Raw genomic sequence first — 19,897 nt, 5'->3', positions numbered from 1 at the left:
TGCCTTTAATATTTAATTGGACATTAAATACAAGAGACTTGCTGAATTTCTTTACCCCAATCAGTGTGAATATCTATTAAGCATACAATAATAAAAATGATTATTTGTAATTCACTTCTCTATTTATAAAACACTTCTAATAATATCTTATTAAGTCTTCCCTGTCATACTCTGAGGTAAGAATTATTGTCAGAATTTTCATAGGAAAGAAAGTAGCCTTTTTTGTTTGTTTGTTTGTTTGTTTTTAGAAAGTAGTCTTGAAAGGTGAATTTGACCCAAGCTTACAGGATGCTTATGCAAAGTTGGTATTCCTACTGTGCCTTGTTTTTCTTACTATACATTATTTATTTTAATGTGTTAATTGTCCAGTGTATACTTCAAGTTCAAATTTTAAATGTGACTTTAAGTGATTTGTTGGACCTTAAGATAATTTGCTTTAAGGTATTTATTTTATTAATCTAAAACACAAATATATTATTGGACTTAAGAGCGACTGTATATTTAGTAGCTTAGTGATAAGGTGAAATACACATAGGCACACAGACTCCTTGAAAACAATGAATTTATACTTGGAGACAAGGGGGACTTTATATATTCAAGATGTTATGTAAAGATATTCCAAAGATTGAGGATGTCAGACTAAGGGAAACAGTCACAGAAGGACAAATATTGTATGCTTCTGCTTGCATAAAGAAGAGCTATTTATGAGAGGGGAGCTTCAGTTTAAAAAGAGGAAAAGGGCTCTGGAGACGAAGAGTGGTGATGGTGCCAAACAATGTAAACGTACATAATGCCACAAAACTGTACGTTAAAGTGGTTAAGACCATGAATTTTATGTAATATGTATTTCACCACAAACAAAAAGAGATATCACATCAAAGGTTTCCAACTTTTTGCACATATGGATTTACCATGCACTTAGTTTTTATAATGCTCTTTTCTATACTAACAGTGCATATTGAAATTTTCAAGGCCTTTTACACATTTTAAAGTCTATGTAGGGTGCCATTCTCTTCTATGAAAAGGTGCAAGGGTTTCGTCTGGTTTTCATATGTAGAGATGGAACCAGAGGGGCACATGAGTTAGATGGAACAGCCTGTGCAAAAGTACAGGTGGGAGGGCCTGGCCACCATTCCAGCCTCCGAGGACACGAGGGAGGAGACACTGCCAGCCACAGCCCAGTCAGTGCAGGGCCAGCAGCACACACTGTGGTGCTTAGGATTTTCCTACAGCTGATGCGGAATGAACAGAGCATTTCAATTTGTGCTGAGCAAAGTGACTCTAATCCCAGTGTGAAGGGCAGATTGGGGAGAAGCAGACTGGGGCAGGAAAAGGGTTTTGGAACAGCACAGAGTGTGAGCTCCAACAGTGGGGACAGGAGAGTAAAGAGGCCTGGAACTCAGACACAGGGCAGAGAATCAGTGGAACGTGTGACTTACTTTTGGTTTAAAAAATGAGAGTTATGCAAAGTCATGGAAATAAAGACAACCAATACAATGAAAAATAATCTGGTAACTACTGCTACCATATTATTCTAGTGTACACCCAGCCAACTTCTGGAACAAAAATTCTTACCTTAGGTCTTCAAATGGGTCAGCTCTGACAAGAGGGGTCTCCACTGAGTGTTCGAAAAGAGCCCCTCCAGGCCCTAAAGGAATATCAGGTTGAATAAGAAACAAAAGTAAAATAAATGACATCAGACATATTGAACATTCCTGATCTGAAATCCAAACTGCTCCAGAATCTGAAACTTTTTGAGGACTGACTCGACAACACAAATAGAAAATTGCACACTTCACCTCTTGTGATGTACTCAAAATGCTGGTGTGCTAAATATTGCCTGAAGTTTCCTGCAAGCTATATGTGTAATGTGTATTTGAAGTATAAATGAATTTTGTCTTTAGACATAGATCCTCTCCCTAAGTTATTTCATTATTCAGATCTAGATAACCCCCCCAAAATCCAAAACTTGAAACATTACTGGCCTCAAACATTTCAGGTAAGAGATACTCAACTTTTAGATTTTAAATTTCATTGCTGAGTTTGGGCCCATGTTCCAGTTCAGGAAACAAAAAGGGGACAGCTGCTTTTCTACTTCTCTGGTGTGATCACAATATCTTACCAAACAAATAAGATTTGCAAAGCTTTCACAAATTAGTGGGTTTTCTTTAAAATTAGAGAGAAACATTAGCCGTGAAACTGAAAAAGGAATAATTCCCATTGAAAGTCATGTACATCTATATAGTTCAGGAAATATGACTTTTTAGCTTTTATGTGTAAAAATATGTCTTGTGCCGTTTGTTTCTAAGGCACCTCAGAAATAAAAATTTTAAACCTAAACCTTTAAAGTAGACCTTCTAATTTCTAGGAATCAGTATGTTCCTATTTATTAGCTTGAGAACTTCATTTTAAGAGAGGCAACCTGTCGTATGGTTTCAGAAATACACAGAGAAAAGTGACATACTGCTTGTAATAGCCTAACATTTATGGCTGCAGTTTTAATTTAGAGGCCTCATTTTAAATCTGTATGCTACAGATTTCTTTGTACATAAGTAACAAACAATATATGGCAGAAAGCAATGCACCAGTAGCAAAAGGCAACTAAATTGAGTGGCATCAGCAGAGAAGAATTATTTTAGGGCAGCATGGAAAACTTTCTACAGTAAAATGCAGTTAGAATTAACCTAAAAATAGACATTTATAAACATAGGCGATTGAGCACAAAGGATTTCAAGGAGAACAGGAGTCCAGGGAAAGGAAAATGTGAAGAGAGCTTATAGATGAATAACTAGTCCTGTTTACAGGAAATACAGGGACTCAACACAGAAGGACAGATTTATTGTTCGTATAATATTTAAAAATATTTCTCTTAAATTTATGGGCATACACATAAGTAGCACTGCATTGTCTAGTACACCCATCCTGATTTACCAGCCTGGCCGAGACCCTACCCCTTACATAGACCCCTCCTGTATAAATTCCACTCCCTATTTTTGGCCCCACCCTGTTTATTCCCACCCCTAGCTTGGGGTAGGGGCTGCAGTTCATGAATTCTCCCCCTTTTGATTCCACAATGTTGTCAGAACTCATCCTCACACCGTGAAGACTTTCCTGTTTTGGTAATACTGAAATGTTTATTTCCTATTCTACCCTTGTATTAGTTTTGATATCAGACACTGAAGAAAAAATTGCCCAGGTGAAAGTTTCTCAGAAACTAGATTGATAAGTCATCACCCCGGGCCAAGGCCTTGTCACCGGCTCTTACTAAGGGAATGTTTCATTAGCTTGCTCATTTTCTCCACTGGGCTGTTGACTATATTACTAGGGAAGTCACTGCTTCCTTCGTAACTCTGAATATGACAGAAACACGGCAAGTCCTCAGTTGAGAAACAAGAGCTTGTGGCACATACATAAAAGAGACTTACATCAGCACAAGATAAAAATTTAAAACCACAACCAGATTTAGTAGCATGATTACATAAATGCTATCATCACCTAAAATAAAGGAACAGACATAAGTGAAGGTTTATGGTTCATGAAAATTATATTATAATTCATGGAAATTATATTCAGATGAGAAACAGATCCTCCTATATCCTATAACAAGTTGCATCTTCTTAAAATACCACTTAGGCAAAACTAAATGATAATGGGGACATTATGTAAAGTAAGGCTATACTAAGCTTTGGAGTTTTCACAATAAATTGTGTCAGTCAATTTTACAGTACAGTGTGTGATTTTGTCTAAAGTATAGACAGCTTTCTGTGTTTGGTGTAGAATGGGAAGTAGTTTAACTAAGTAATTTGCATGATACTTATTTCTTCTTTATCTTTTTCTTCCCCCTCCTCTTCCTGATTTGCAAAACATAAAAGGAAGTATAAAGAAAAATGTACCAGAAGTCAATTAGGCCAAATAGAGATATGCTTAGTCTTACATGACAAAAATTGTGGTTTATATAGTATTGTTTGAAACATGAGTATTGTTTCATTATGAGAAACCTAAGATGAGTGTTATAAATACAGATGGTCCTCAACTTCAGGGTCTCTTCATGGGATTTCTTGAATTTATGGTAATGTGAAAGTGCTATGCATTCAGTAAAACAATATTTGAGTTTGGATCATTTTGGGCTAATGATACATAGTCCAATCCTCTCTGTTGCCCAGCTCTGAGCTGTGGTATCCCTGTGCAGCTCTCACTCTGTCAGGCCATATCATATGTAAAACAGGCATGTGTTACATAGATGTGTTAGCCTAACTACAGGCTAATATGCACGTCCTGAGCAAGCTTAAAGTGAGCTAAATAAAACTATGATGTTTGGTGGGGTAGGTGTATTAAATGCATTTTAACTTGCAATATTCCCAATTGAAATAGGCTTCTCAGGATATTAACTCTACTTTAAATCAAGGAACACCTGTAATAAAAAAACTAATGAATGATTTTTTTCATAACTAACAGACACAGATGGAATGTGAGTTATACACTTTTGTGTGATTTATCTCTTTTTATATAAGCAAAATGATGAGTTAAACGAGAAAAGAAGTGTCAACTTATTTACTCTCTACAAACACACACCTTTGCAAAACCAAGCTCAAAATTCTAGTGTATTCCAGCTGCACAGGCAGGTTTTTTCTGAGGGTGGTCACAAGACTTCACATATGGTAGGCAAGAGCTCTACCGCTGAACTACACCACAGCCTTATGTAAGCAATTTTTATTTAAGGACAGCTTCAATTATTTTTCCCTTATGAGCTGAAATTATTCAGTGCCAGTGGCTCCACTGCATAGAGAAAAGTATCTAAGTCATTAGTTTTTACGTACATGCCATTGCCTTCTTATATGACCATAATTAATGAAATTATATTTTCATGTGATTATGGCTATGTAATTATAGGCAGATATAAAATCCATATACTGACATGTATTATCTTTTAGTAGGAACAGCAGTTTCTCTGTTGATAAAACATAAATGTTCATATTATATGATCTTGACTATATCATTATCATTCAGTCTCAAAGTAAATGCCCCTTAGAATTTATTTGCATATAGTAACATGGATTTTTCTGAATGGTTTCATAAAGTGATTCTCAGTAAGTGGTTGTTGATCTTCAGTGTAACCATGTTTTTTTTATGTTTGCATTTTTTATTATAAAAAATATAGTTGACATAGTACTCATTCCTTGTGGAAAAAATAACATATTATTTAAGGTTATATGATCTAAATTTTATGTAGAAAAAAATAGTTCCATCATAAAATATTATATCAACCAGCATTTAAACAACCCTGAATAAACTATGTATTATTGACACAGGCAATTATGATTAAAAAGGAACAAAAAATGGAAAGCACAGTCTTATAGTGTCAACCTTAAAAAATTGTAAGAATATGTCATCAGGACTGGACAACAGTATTTGGTGTCGTTGTTTCTACTTGGACATAGTAGTGTTAAGGACACTACTCTCCACCTCTGGATCCCAGAGCATCCTGGGATGAATGACACTCATGTGAAGAGCTGTGGTAGGAATGTGGTACAGGTACTGGATTGGTTGGAAAGGGTGGAGTGGGCAGGTAAAGGCTTGGGGAATAGTGTCAGGCAGTCATGCACAGAGCCTAACAGTGATCAGAGATGGCTCTGCGTTGATCAATTCTTCCCAACGTGCTGTTATCTCTAGGTTCCTTCTCAGAATCTAGTATTAGTACTACCACCGTGGATAGCAAATGCTGAGACTTTATTAGGTTTTGGTGTCCACAGTGGTAATCTTTATCAAGGTTAACTCCACACATTTATTTGTTTGGTTTATTTTTCTTTTCTTTTTCTTTTTTGGTTCCGGAGATCAAACTCCGGACCTTGCTCTTGAAAGGCAGGCAGGCGGTAGAACCGCTGAGTGAAATCCCTGGTCCAACTCCACACATGTACTGAACACTGATGGTCTGGTAAAGGGTTTTCAGATGAGGCAAAACTTGCTGAACTTCCAGCGTCTCTACTACTTTCCCTTCTGGACATGCGATGACCTCTTGCCTTTCATTACTCCAGTGAAAATGCTCTTGTTTAGACAACAATGGCATCTATGATGGTAAATCCAAGGACAATTTCTGTTCTCTTTCAGGGATGCAAATTCTGAACATATGGTCTCTCTGGACATCAGGAAAAGGGCTCCTGAGATGCTCCACCCCCACGGTGACTCTCCAGTGTTCACTCTGCTTTGATAAGATATGTTTTGAGTAATAAATACAAACAAAACGGCAAGACCAGTTTTTTGAGTCAAGAGGACAGGTACAAGTTAGGAGTGTAAATTAAGAGCACCTCCACCCCTCCTCTCCAGCCTTGTGCTTGGGGCCTTCTGTGCAACATAATAGAGGAGGAGAAAGCAGAGCATTTGCTTTTCTTTCCTGTCCCTGGAGTGTGGCTGCCATTATCTCTTCTTTTGCTCCTCTCCCTGCTTTTATTTAGTTGATTTGAAAAGTTCCAAAGGCAATGTGGAATATCCATTTAAAATAGGACTAAATTTTCACAGGAAGTAGTTTTAATAGGAAATTATTTTGAAAAATCAAAATTCATAAAAACTGCAATGTATTTTCTATGAACAAAACAGTCATAATTGTAGTTACTATGAAATCATATAGAATAAACAAAGTTTTTTTGATGTTGCTGTTTTGTTTTTTTGTTCTTTGAGACAGGGTCTCACTATGTAGTTGAGACTGACCTGGAACTCACTATGTAGTCCAGGCTGGTCTCAAACTCACAGCAATCCTCCTGCCTCAGCCTCCTGAGTGCTGGGATTACAGGCGTGCACCACCATGCCCTGCGAGTTTTGGTTTTTTTTAAATGCATTTTTAAAACATGGTTGGAAATGTATGATGGTTGTAATTAGTTTTCTATTTTTATGTTATAAATCATGTCAAACTTTGCTGCTTAAAACCACATCCATTTGTTAGCTCCAGGAAGCTTGTCTGGGTGTTAAGTGCAGAATCTTACGGGAGACTGTGGTAAAATGTGGTTTCCCAGTCCATTTTGGTGTTAGCAGAATTCAACTCTCAGATCTAAAGTCCACCACACTCTTTGTTACAGAGTCCCTCCATTTTTCTGAGAAGCAAAGTAGGGTATCATCCTTGCCCTCGAATCCCCAACTTACCCTTTTGCTCCCAGGCATGTAAAGAAAGGTCTGACTGGTCAGATTAGGCCACCCAGGTTATCTCCCCTTTGCCATGTAAATAACATAACCCAAAGAGACTCTTGGGCATTTTCACTCACAGGGCAGAAGCTTACACCTCAGGGTTCAGTGCCACTGGTGATAGCAGGGCACTGAGGGCGTCCTCTGTCATCATCCCAGTGTTATCGCTGTCTGAAGTGCCCATCACGTCGTGTTCACGGCTGATTCACACTGCATCAGGGGCTGCCAGGTCTAACTTTCCCGGTCTCCTCCTGTGAGTGGATTTGCCAGCAATCCCAGTATTTCTACACCACTTTGGACTTTCTGAAACTCTACATCTTTTGTAAGACCTGCAGTTTAATGTGACAAGCTATTTGCACTTGCTCTGTAGGATGCTTTGGGGCGTCCTACACCCAGTGAGGATGCAGAAGTGTGATGCCCTGAGGGCTGAAATGCTCACTCATGGTTACGCAGCTAGTACTGGAACTTCATCTGATTCGTTAAAGGTTACCTTTTGTTATTCTCAGCAATGTCTGTTAATATCCATTTGTACTTTGCACTGCATAGAGTAATGACCCTTATTTTTCTTCTTGATAAGCTTCTACCCATTTTTCTAGGACCAGTTTATGTGGCTCTTTCCCTGTGGAACCTTCCCTGAACCATGTGCTCTCTCTTCCTGCTACACTTGGCAAAACTGATGTTTGTCTCCAGGTTGCTCCTGGATTCCACTGCCCGGCCATCTTTTACTGCCTTTAGTGGGTTATACTTAGCAAATTAATTTTGTTTCCATCTCCCTGGCCAAAATGCAAACATCTTGTAAAAGAGATCATGTGCAATTACATTGTACCATAGGTACATAGTTTAATTATTAACACACAGTAAATCCTAAATAAATATTACTAAATTCCAGAGAAACAATAAATTTAGGGTAGGCCAGTGGTTCTGAAGTGGGAGTAATTTTGGTCCCTCCCCTAAGGGTTTTTTTTGCAATGAATGGAAATATTTTTGGTTTTCACAATGGCTGAAGGTAGGGACTATTAATGGCATTTAGTGGAGAGGAGCTGGTGATGCTGCTGAACAACCTGCAAACAACAGGTACTTCCACAGCCACACCAAAGACATCCACCCTGAATGCTCATAATGTTAACTCTGAAAAACATGAATTGGATGACATAGATATTCATGCCTTGGACAGATAAACAAAACAAGAAAAGGTAGAATTGTGGATTTTCTTGAATTTCTTTAATTACAAGATTTAGGGAAACCAGGAATTTTGAAAAACTGCGAAGAGGTGAAGTTCTACCTTTCACCACTTGTGGTTGCCATGCAAGAACTTTGTGTTATTGCAATGGCACAAAGACAAATAAGGAATAGTTGTTAGAGCTGGGGGTACAGTTTCTTTAATTAACTTCACAGGAGAGGAAGAGGACTGTGGGAGAATTTCGTGCTTTAGAACAACAACAAAAAAAATTTGAAAGAAACCTACAATTTGTTTTGTAGAAGGATAACTTGAGTGTACCTGGTAGAGAGAAGGTCTACATGTTGCTGACCTGTGTCTCCTGTTGATTCTGATCAAATTTGTGTAGGGCAGTGGTTCTCAAAGTGTGGTCCTCAGAACTGCAACACCAGCATCAACTGGGAATTTATTAGAAATGCAGATTCCTAAGACTCATTTCAGACCTACTGAAGCAGAAGATCTGAAGAGGAATGTCGTAGATATGAGTATAATACAGTAAGACCTTCAGGTGGTTCTGAAGCAGGCATGCGGGTGATAAATAACACAGTTGCCCATCACATTTCTTACCTATTCTACGAATGGTGCAATAGCCTGAATGGAAGTCTGGGGCAAAAGAAAGTCCATTTTCTGTGTGGATGGCTTGAGTATGAAGCAAACTAAGTTATTGCTTTGAGTGTTTGTCTTACAGATTTAATTATATCGCAGTGCAATGCTTTACCAAGAACTATGATATCCTTCACATATACTAATCCGCTTAATCTGGCAGTGACAGTAGAGTACACTTCCATCAGTCTACTCTTAAAAGAAGTGAGGAAATGTCCAACAGAGGCCAAGCAACTTGCCTGAAGTCATGCAGCTAAATCACTGAAGTACAAATAGAATCTAGATTGATGAAGCCCCTATGTCTTATACAGATGCTCCTTGACTCATGAGAGGCTTATGTCCTAAAAATCCCATTTTAAGTTGAAAATATCCAAAGTCAAAATGTGTAAGATGTACCTCACCTACCGATCATCTGACCTCAGCAGCTCAGCACCGAGTAGAATGTCAGTGTTTCTCTTGGGACTGACTAGAAACTGAGGTCCCTCTGCTACCACATTACGGGAAAGGATGGGACTATAACCATGAATCCAGGAAAAGATTAAAATTCAAATGTACTTTCAAGTATGTTTTCTACTGAGTGTATATTGCTTTTGCACTGTTGTAAAGTCTAAGAATTAAATTGAGTGATCCAAAGTCAGGGATAATCTCTTTTATGCACCAGTGGATTTCTGCTGCAAGAGACACTTGGGGTCTGTTGAGTTTTTATTTATTAAGCAATCAATAGTCAGTTTCTATGATTAGATTTCCTAGTGCCCTCATTTTAGTTAGAAAACCAGGCACAGTGCCTTAGAGTGAGTTGTTACTTAGATTATAGTTTTTAAATTTTTTTTTTGTTTTTAGGGAATTATATAAATTGCACAAAACTTTGTATTAGAGTTGAGTTTATTTCCTGAGCCAGAAAACTTTATTTTGTTTTTATTTGAGAATATTATGATGTGAATGAGTAATGTTGTTATTAATTTTCGGAACAGTATAGAAAAATGGTGGAATATATTCAGCAACTATTCATTTTTACAGAAGTTCAACAAGTAAAACTGGAAAATGTTCTAAATTTATTTCCTCTAAAATTTGTTTTTAGTCCTAAAAGGTAATGGTATGAGAACTCTGTTCCACTTTTAATTGAATAAGTTACATTATTTTTTAAATAGAAATGCAGAGAACCCAAGTGTTCACTACAGTTGGAATAAAAGAAAATTAGATACTTGAGTTGTAGAGATGAAGAAGAATGTATGATAATCCTTTGTATTACACCAATGGAAAGACATAAAGGGTATCAATGTGGCAGAAGAAAAGAGTGGGTAAAATACTCTTCGGCTAGAAGGGTATAAAAAGAATTTTTTAAAACGGCACAAAGAAAAGGTTGAAACATACCAGTTACTCGAAGCTTATCTGTACCAACCACAACTTCCTTTTCATCTACAGTAAATAGTGGCTTGCCATCTTTTGAGTTGATCTGAAACTGCTGATTCTGGACCTCCACCATTTTGGGACCTACAAGATCAATTAAAACATTTTATTACAAAGTGTTTACCATAAGCCATATTGTTGAAATGGCTATTTTCATACACGTTATATGATCTAGTAACTAAACATTGATGACTTGTTATCAATAGTTTTACTGATTTTCTGATTAAATTTTGCATGCTTTAAATTCACATCTATAAAAAAATTAATTTTCAAATATGTTAATCTCTATCAAATAGAGGTATAAATACATTACCTAAAAGTTAATTTTCTCATATTTTTAATACTTGATAAAAATAATATAGAAATTCCTCATTTTATGACCTACAGGCTTAACAATCATTTAGGCTTATGACCAAGCTGTGCTGCTTGGACTTATTATGAGCCTCCAGGACTTATGACACGGGAATGCGAGCAGCAGTACAGCTGCAAGGTGGCTTGTTCTATTGTACAGCACTGTAACTTTTGCTGACTGTACTGTACAGTACAGTATTGATTGTAGTTTTATGCTCTCTTATACATTACAGGGCTGCATGTAAGAGTTATGCAAATCAAAGCAAAGTCATCAAGTTGGAGTTTCCTTTGATCATTTCTTTGTTCCCAATATTGTACACACTCTATGCAATTCCTTATTTAGCAACCAATTCTTTTAACAACTACGTTGTGCAGGAATGTAGCTCAGTTGTTAAATGAGGAATGTCTATATAATGCTTCTACTCATAATGAAATTTGTATGCTTTTGAGTATTAACCAACTAAGGATTTTGCATGATGAAATGTGAGATTTGTGAAAAGAATCTTACAAATGGCTTCCTTGAGTGATCTTCCTTGAGTGAATCAGAGCCCGACTCTCCTGCTAGTATGCCCAGAAAAGAGCCCCACTTCCTTCTCATGGGCAAAACAAGCATTACCTAGAACACTCTTGTACTTTTGCCTTGTCCGAAAGATGTTTTTGTCTTCTTCATCCCTCCTATTTTGCTTTCATCTCCAAAACAATCCTTTCACCTGAACTCTAGGCTCAATGCCTTCCAACTTGTTAATTTATTCTGAAAATGATTAACTTGTGCCTGTTTAATGCCAGGTACTGAGGATACCATATCCTCACATATGTATGATGTCACCCCTCTCACTTCTCTGCTGTGCCATAAACTGATCCCAAGTGTTTATATTTATAAGATTTCTCCATTTCTCTTTGTGCTTCTAAACTTTCCTACTCAGGCAACAACATGAATTCACTGCTCTAGAATACAACTTTCCCATTTGCTAAAAAACTGCAAGATTTTCCTATTTATTTTTATGCTAGCAGTGTACACTTCAGAAAATGGGTCATATTTTGGAATTTTTGTCTGTGTACAACCAATGTCTCTTACAGCACTCATCAAAATTATTGCTACGTGGAGGAAACAATTCTTTTCAATTAGTGTTTTAATTGGTTTTCGACTTGATAACCAGAGTATTCTTACAAAATTTTACTAATTTATACTTTAAACCCCTCCAACGATTCTTAAATACACAAATAAATATTTTTGGTGAGAGAGGGAGTTAGAAACTTGAGCTCATTTTCCCCCATTTCGTTTCCCTTAAGAAAGCCTGTAGTTATTCTTTGATAATTGTATGAATTTTAATTTCTGTGAGACTTGGGTCATTGTTTTTTATTTCTTGGTCACTAACATATCTTAAATATTTATTACATAAATACTGATTTACTTTGAATCACAAATATCATGATATCTATCAAACTGAGGAAAGAATGGGCATTATTTCTCAATAATTAGTTCACTATTTTGTTGATTGAAGGTTCACATGCTAGATCTAGGGGGGTTTGTTAAGTCTAAGTGGTTAAGCTCATTCTTAAGTAGCTAATTTTTCTTATAACAATTATTTCATATACATGGATGAAATATTCAAAGACTCATCTATTTGCATACTAGTTACAAGTAGCAAAGCAATATGAACCCTTACTCAAAGAAAACACAAGAAAATGTGGTCTGTTCCAATTATACAAATCGTGGCATATTTTTATGCCTAAGACTGTGCTAGCTCACAACTCCAGGATTTTATAGTTCAGCAGAAAGAAAAGCAGGTAAGCCTGGTGTCAGGACAGTTAGGTGCTGTGAAAAGGCAGGGACAGCGTTTGATGGGAGTCCAAGCAAGGGAAACATTTGTCCTCTAAAGTCAAGAGCAGGATCTGGGGTGGCCCAGGCCCAGCGAGCCTAAAGGGGGAGCCCAGGCTTTTCTGAGGAAGGGAGTGGCCACTGCATTGCGGAGGAAGCCTGAGGAGGGCACACACGTTTTAATTTAAATTTAAATGGTTTTCACCTCTTCTCCAAGTGATGACAAGCCTATAATTATTGTTTGTAATTAATCTTTTAACTTTTACTAGTATTCTGTCAATTTTTGTAATCTCAGTGGACACTGATTAGAACTTAACATATAATTATGTTTTGAAGCAGAAATGTTTAAGAAATAAAACTTCTACATTGTTGATAAGAAAATAACTAGGACACTACCACTTTTAATGAAAGACTTGTATAAAAGAGGGAGAGTTAATTATTTATGATCTGATTAATTAAGTTGTGAAAATGGCTGAAGCATTTGTCGAGTGAAAATGCCACCGATTTCTTTCTTACCTACAATATGCTTCATTAGCAACTGTTTTCCCCTCATGAGATCTTTAATTTCAGATAATAGCACTAGCATTTGAAAACAAGTATAACAAAATCCTTTACAAACAGGAAATATGTTTTCTACTGTTACAGATATGGCTTTGTAGAAGAAGAAGGACTGGACAAGACAATGGTAAATTTTGCTTCAGTACTTTTTTGGTGTTACCTTGCATTATTTATTTTCACTTTATTAGTCTGACATTTATGACCCCTTCCTGTGTTAAAATAAAATACAATAGGGACCACTTTTGAGAATTCCTTGAATAAACAAAGCCAGAGGGGTCATAAAAAACTTAGTTGTTTTTTTTTTTTGTAAATGGCTTCGATAATCATAAACAAAATTTAAGACACTTCCCAAAAATTGTGAAAAGTGATAACTTTAATCAATCTTCTGCCATTTGGAAACCTGCCTTTACAATCAATCAGTTTGTTTTCACTTTGTATATCTAATCCAGCCTGTAACTCCATGCTTCTAAGCTTCCTCTCACCACTTTGAGGTCTCTTTGTTTTACAACTCTGTGTGTGTGAGTGAGGAAACAGTCAACTAATTTTTTGACTTGGTGTGATTTATTCTTAACACTTGTATAGCCTGACTCTATAGGGCCAGAGACCCATAGGTAGGGAAAGATGAGTGACTCCCCCTTCCCCGCAGTTTAGACAGATTGTTGAACAGGCTTAACCACCTACGAAGAACTGACAGCCTGTGGTCACATTTCCTCTTTACGCTGTACCCTGCAAAGCTTGGTTTGCAAAAGTTAAAAGGAACAAAAGGAAACCTGCTCCAAAGACTCTTCCCCATCTTCCCTAGTAATGAGCCAATTAAAGGGCAATTAGGTATGGGCACCCTCATCCCAGAGATAGGATAAGCCCCCTACTACAATAAAGTAACACCGTGAGCCCACCTTCAACACTGGCTCTGTTTTAGGCACACCTGCCTTTCCCTCTGGGAGAAGGCACCTGTACTCTTGCATGCTTGCTGAATAAAAGTACAAAGTTTGTTTCTACACTTTTGATCTCTGATTCTTCTACAACCTTCTATGTGGTTGAGAGAGTCAGGCCTGGAATCACAGGGACTCTGCTTGTCTCTGCCCAGGACAACTCCATTCTGTGCAATGAACTGTTTTACCCATGTACCACGAGGTCATGGGCCAAGGGTGACCAGACAAAGGCTCCAATGCTATTCCCAGCAGTTCTCTTGGAAGAATCCCTTTTCATTATCCCTGCTTTGGTGAAGTTCTTTCATCTGTCTTAGCTGTTAAGCCTTGGCTTTCTTATTCATTATCTTCTCTGAGACCAAATATATCCCTTAAGGCCTTGGCTCAGTCCTGTCCCTGAGCTCAGAGCACCTATTTAGCCCACCTTGTCCCATCTCATCCCTTGGAGCCTATCCCACTGGTGTTTTGGCCCCATCCCATTCTGCAAATCTTTTATTAGTTCATCTGTTCATCCATTCAGCAAGTATTTATTGAATGTCTACTAAATCTGTAAGAGTAGCCTAAATTAAGAATTGTGGCATTAGCTAAATGGAAAAAGCTATGTCCAATATTTGAATATTGTTTATTCAAATTATTATACATACCAATTCCTTGCAATACTACATAACCATTAAAATAATGCAGTGGAGATGTTTTTATTAAATTGCAAAATGGTGGCTTTCTGGGTAGTTGGAGACTGTGCTGGCTACGCAATAATCAACCTCCCCAAATTTTGTCCCAAAGCAAATGGAACAGCTCTTTCACAGTTATAAAAATTCTATGCAAAGTGCACTCTCAGCACTGCTTAAAAAGAAGCTGCAAAATAACCAAGTTGAAGGAGAAAAATGACCAATTTACAGGGCTGCTCAAGCTCCTGGCTTACTCCTGCTCCATTACAGGCTTAATGGGAACAAAGGTTCCCTAAGAATCCCATGAGGAAGACAGCCGAGTAGTACTGGTGAGGGTCGAAGAGGAGAAGGGCAGAAGCAGCTCAGGAAGTGGATGCAGAAGGGAGCTGGGATGGAAATTATGGCATCAAAGTGGAAGCCATGTCAAAAGCATTAAACACGGCAAAAGGATGCTTTCGATGCTAAAATCAAGATCCACAGCACAAACATCAATATCTATCTCCCAAATATCACAGAAACCACTTTTATGACACAAAAGGGATCCATGTGAGGATGTGAGGATGCAAAGGCAGAACACACTGGTGACTGTAGAATCAACATTACTATAACCTAACACCAAGTGGAGTACAGAGCAGGGTGTATCTAAAACATAGTGTGCCACGCTGAAGGGTGGCTACTGAACTTGACGCCCTGATAATGAGCAGTGCCCACGTCACACTTACAGAAACCAGGAGCATATAAGGTTGCAAACAGAATGCTGGCAACTTTCATAACTCAGGAAGGATCCCTGAGCACAACGTGATAAACTAGAAATTGCTGACAAAAACAAAGACAAGAGCCACCTATCCAACAATTATTTAAAGTCTCTTATTAAATAATTTATGGGTAAGCTACAAACAAAAACTACAGAATTAAACAAAATAACGACACTGAAGACACCATATTTTGGAATACATTGTACTCAACACCTTTGTCAATAAAAGTATGCACAAAGTCCCTAACTCAACAAAAAAAGGATATAATAATGGTAATAATGGTAAAAGCTAACATTACAGGAAATACAACCATATAAAAGACCAGAGGTAGCCAGGTGTGGTGGCACATCTGTAATTCTAACACTCTGGGAGGCTGAAGCAAGAGGATTACAAGTTCTAGCCCAGCCTGCACAATTCAGTGAGTCAGGGAGACCCTGTCTCAAAATAAAAAAAAGAAAGAAAATACAAAGAAATAAGGGAAACTTGAAAGCCTAAATTAAAAAGACAATTTCATGAGGAAATAGAGACTATTTAAATTGAACTCATTAAGTTAGAAAGTTTATACAGACCTATGTTCAAAGAGCAAATGAAGAGATTTATTTAAAAGTTAATTCGCAAAAACCCCACCAAGCACAGATGATGTCACAAGAGAATTCTAACAAACCTCCAAAGACTGAATTGTCTGGGTGCTCTGTAAATAATTCCAGAGTAGCTGGGTATGGTGGTACACACCTGTAATCCTACACTGTGGGAGGCTGAAGCAGGAGGGTTGAAAGTTCCAGCCCAGCCTGTTCAATTTAGTGACTTAGTGAGACCCTGTTTTTTAAAAAAAATTAAGAAAAGCCTAGGGATGTAGCTCAGTGTGAAGGCCCTGGGTTCAATCCCCAGTATCCTTATCAAAAGAAAAAAAGTCCAGAGTATCAAAAGATCTTTAAGAAGCAATTTGAACACTAATAACCTAAACAAGGAAAAAAAGCACAATGAAAACCATAAGCCAGCATTAGTTGCGAATGCAAAAACTCTAAATAGGACCAGAAGAAAACAGAATCCAGCACCATGTTAAGAAAGTAATATTCTACAAATAGGTGAAATATTCTACAAATAAATTTCTTCCAGGAATACAAGGCTGATTTATATTGGTCAGCTTCCCTTCACTGGGACAAAATGCCTGACAGCTGTGACTTAAAGGAGGAGAGATTTATTTCAGCTCAGGGCTTCTGAGGTCTGATGTGTGGCTGGCTCCAAGGCAGAAACACGGAGGAGGGTATGGCGGAGCGAAGCTGCTCACCTAATGGCAGCCAGGATGCAGAGAACAGAGAGCCTGGGAGGGACCTTTAGTCAGACTCCACCTTTTAATAGTGCATTCAGCTATGGACTTATCATTGAGGCAGTTAATGTGCTCACACTCCTTTCACTCCTCCAGGAGGCTCTTAATCCAGTCAAATTGGCAATCAAGATGAACTAGCACTGGTTTATATAAGGAAGTGTTAATACCCTAACGTGACATTAGCACACCTAAGAAAATAAATTGTATTAACTCATTGATGTTAGAAAAGTCTTTGACAAAATTCAAAGCATATTTTTTATAAAAATAATTCAAAAACATATGCTTCAAGGAATGAGCATATGTACATTAACCCAAACCCAAAGCCTTATTTAATACAGAAAGAATAAAAGCATTGCCACTAAGCTTGGGAACAGATAAGGTATCCACTATGCCCACCACTACTCGACATTGTACTTGCCATAGTTGGGTGCTGAGTGTCACCCACAGGTCTATAATAAAGGCCTGGTTCCTAGGGTGGTAGCAAGGTGAGGTGCCATGGAGCCTTATGCGGGTGGCCTAGTGGGCAGTCTCCAGGGAGTTTGAGGCACGCCCACAAAAGGATCGTGGAAGCCAGCCTTCTGGTCTCTGTTTCCCAACTGAAGATGTGAATACTCCCAGCATGATAATGCACACTCCCCCCTCAGAACCCAGAACAATGGGGCTGCCAATGTCAGACCAGAACCTGCAGAACTACTAGGTGTTTCATTACAGTGAGGGAAAACTGATATGGTGCTAGAGGAATTAGTACACACAACTAATGCTATCAATTCAAGGCATGTGATTGAGCAAAGAAATAAACTATTTCTACTGTATTGGTGGATGATACAGTACATCTACCAAACCCCCAAAACTGATAAGAATGACTCAGCCCATAAATACGAAACAAAACAAAACAGACTCAGCAAAGTAGGAGAACAAAAACTGAACATACCATAACAACTTTCACACTCATAGCAAAAGTTGAAATTCATAACAAAAATGCCATTGCAACAAAAAAATGACTGAAAGTTTAGAAACTCATTTAATAAGATACGCGTGAAATATAAGTGAGGAAAAATTTGACCTACTCCTCAAATTCACTTGAATAAATGGAAAGACATGTTCTTGAATGGGACAACTAAACATTATAATATGTTATTCCTTCTGCATTTAATTTATAGATTTAATACAATCCAGTGAAAATGCCAACAAACTATTTTATGTAATTAGTAAATTGATATTATGGAAAAATGTGTACAAATAGCTTGGAACAAGAAAACACAAGGGAGATCAGCACTGCTAGGAGATTAAAACACATCATGAAGTGCCTATAGTTTAGAAGAATATGTTGCCGAAGGACAAATAAACAAATAAACATGTAATAGAATAGAAAATCCATAGTTAAAGGTAAAAACATGGGAAGGCAGTATATGAAAGTGTTGGCATCTCAAATTACTGGTTTAAAGTTACTGAATTTGAATAAATGGTGTTGAGACAACTGGGTAAACTTCACATGGATTAGGGATCTAAGTGTAAGAAAATGAAACCATGTAAATGCTAGAAGAAAACTTGGGTGACTTTCTTTTTAATCTTGGCGTAGGAAAGATTTTCCAAACCATGACTCAAAATCCAGAGCAATTAAAGAAAGACTGTGTAAAATGACTAAATCAAACAAAAATAGAAACATTAAAATACCCATTAGTTAGATAGCAGCGGGAAACCTTGGAGAGAATATTATTGATGTGTGCCCCAGGCAGAGGACTCTGAGCCACTGAGGCACAGCAGATGAGAAATCTGAGAGTAAAATTCATAGTCATAAGCAGAACATTCACAGAGAAGATATATAAAAATGCTTCTCAAACTCATGAAAGCATTCAACATCACTCATAATTAGAAAATGAAAATGAGCCTGCCTGGCAAGTGCAAGGCCTGAGTTCGACTCCAGATGCTAGAAAAAAAGAAGAAAATGAAAATGAAAGCATTGAAGTTCCATTTCTCATCTATCAGATTGGAAACAGCTTAAATGAGAAGATATTTCGCTGGTGAGGCTGTCAAGAGACATGCGTCTTCCTTTGTTGCTGGTAGAAGCAGTCTGCAGCTGCTGCAGTAAGTATTCCAGGGCACGGGGGATTTGGCAAAACTTAGCATAACTAAGTGTGCACATGCCAACATCCTACTAGAAATCTATCCTGATGATACAGTGTCGATAAAATAAGACACCTAGGTAGTGTTTAGACTTCGTGTAATATTTATAAATTCCCTTTTTATTTTTACTATGTGAGGTGTGATAAAAATATGGCTAATATTTACGTTAAAAAATTTATGAGAGTAAAAGACACATGGCATTGCGATCCCTCAAAATCCTGCCCCTCACTTTGACCACTCTTGTCCCATTCTTGCAACTTTCTGAAGCCACTCCAGAAGTCCTTGTTCATGTGTCTCTAGTTGCACTGGCATGACTGCCTCTATGTCCTGAATTGTGATTCAAATCATTTACCTATAGACGTTGGGGAAGAGTCAGAACTTACACAGTGCCAAGTCCAGTGAATAAGGTGGATAAGGATGCACCATCATGTTCTCAAGAGCCCGTCTTTCTGCTGCAAGGCACTTGACAGCCAGATGCACCATATTTGTGATCACACCTTGCAAACACACTCATGTAAGGATTTCTAGAGCTGCTTCAGAAAATGCCCAGAATGCTGGGATAGTGTGTTTGAAGTGAGGGGGAGTATCAAAGTGGGATGAATGGCAATGTGTCTTTTCCTATATTTTTAAATTGAAATATTCCCAATATATTTTGATTACCCCTATATTTTTCAAAGCATAGTGTCTCTGGACTTTTAAATGTCTCTAGACATTAATTTTCAGAGCAACCACACAAGTTTAACATTATTCTTTGAACAGAAAACTGGCTCGGATGTTCACTTTGTTTCATTTTCCATTCCAGATGTTCATTCAGTGATGCCAAGTACTTTTTTTTTTTCTGACCGAACTCCTATTTGTTGGTGGGAATTTCTGGATGTAATGTGTCATCATAAAGTTGTTCTCTTTATTAGTGGAAGTAAAAAAATGGATCCATTTGGTGTTCTTTCTAACATTTTTTTTTTTTTTTTGT

The 19,897-nt window shown here is 37.6% G+C and overlaps 1 protein-coding gene across 2 annotated transcripts in view; it reads right to left on the bottom strand.

The window, feature by feature from the left end:
* Positions 1-19,897, bottom strand: part of Sgcg (sarcoglycan gamma) — a 128,891-nt gene that overhangs the window by 19,292 nt on the left and 89,702 nt on the right. For both annotated transcript variants that reach the window (XM_010607479.3, XM_010607480.3), the window contains exons 5-6: positions 10,361-10,480; positions 1,576-1,648 (exon numbers count right to left, since the gene is read on the bottom strand). In XM_010607479.3, coding sequence (XP_010605781.1) covers positions 1,576-1,648; positions 10,361-10,480 — 193 coding nt within the window. The remainder of the gene's footprint in view (positions 1-1,575; positions 1,649-10,360; positions 10,481-19,897) is intronic.

The sequence above is a fragment of the Fukomys damarensis genome, unplaced genomic scaffold, assembly GCF_012274545.1.
Source record: "Fukomys damarensis isolate Sample0158 unplaced genomic scaffold, DMR_v1.0_HiC HiC_scaffold_38, whole genome shotgun sequence".
Lineage (NCBI taxonomy): Eukaryota > Metazoa > Chordata > Mammalia > Rodentia > Bathyergidae > Fukomys > Fukomys damarensis.
Note: the sequence above shows the minus strand (reverse complement) of the source record. Positions and strands in the feature narration are given on the sequence as shown.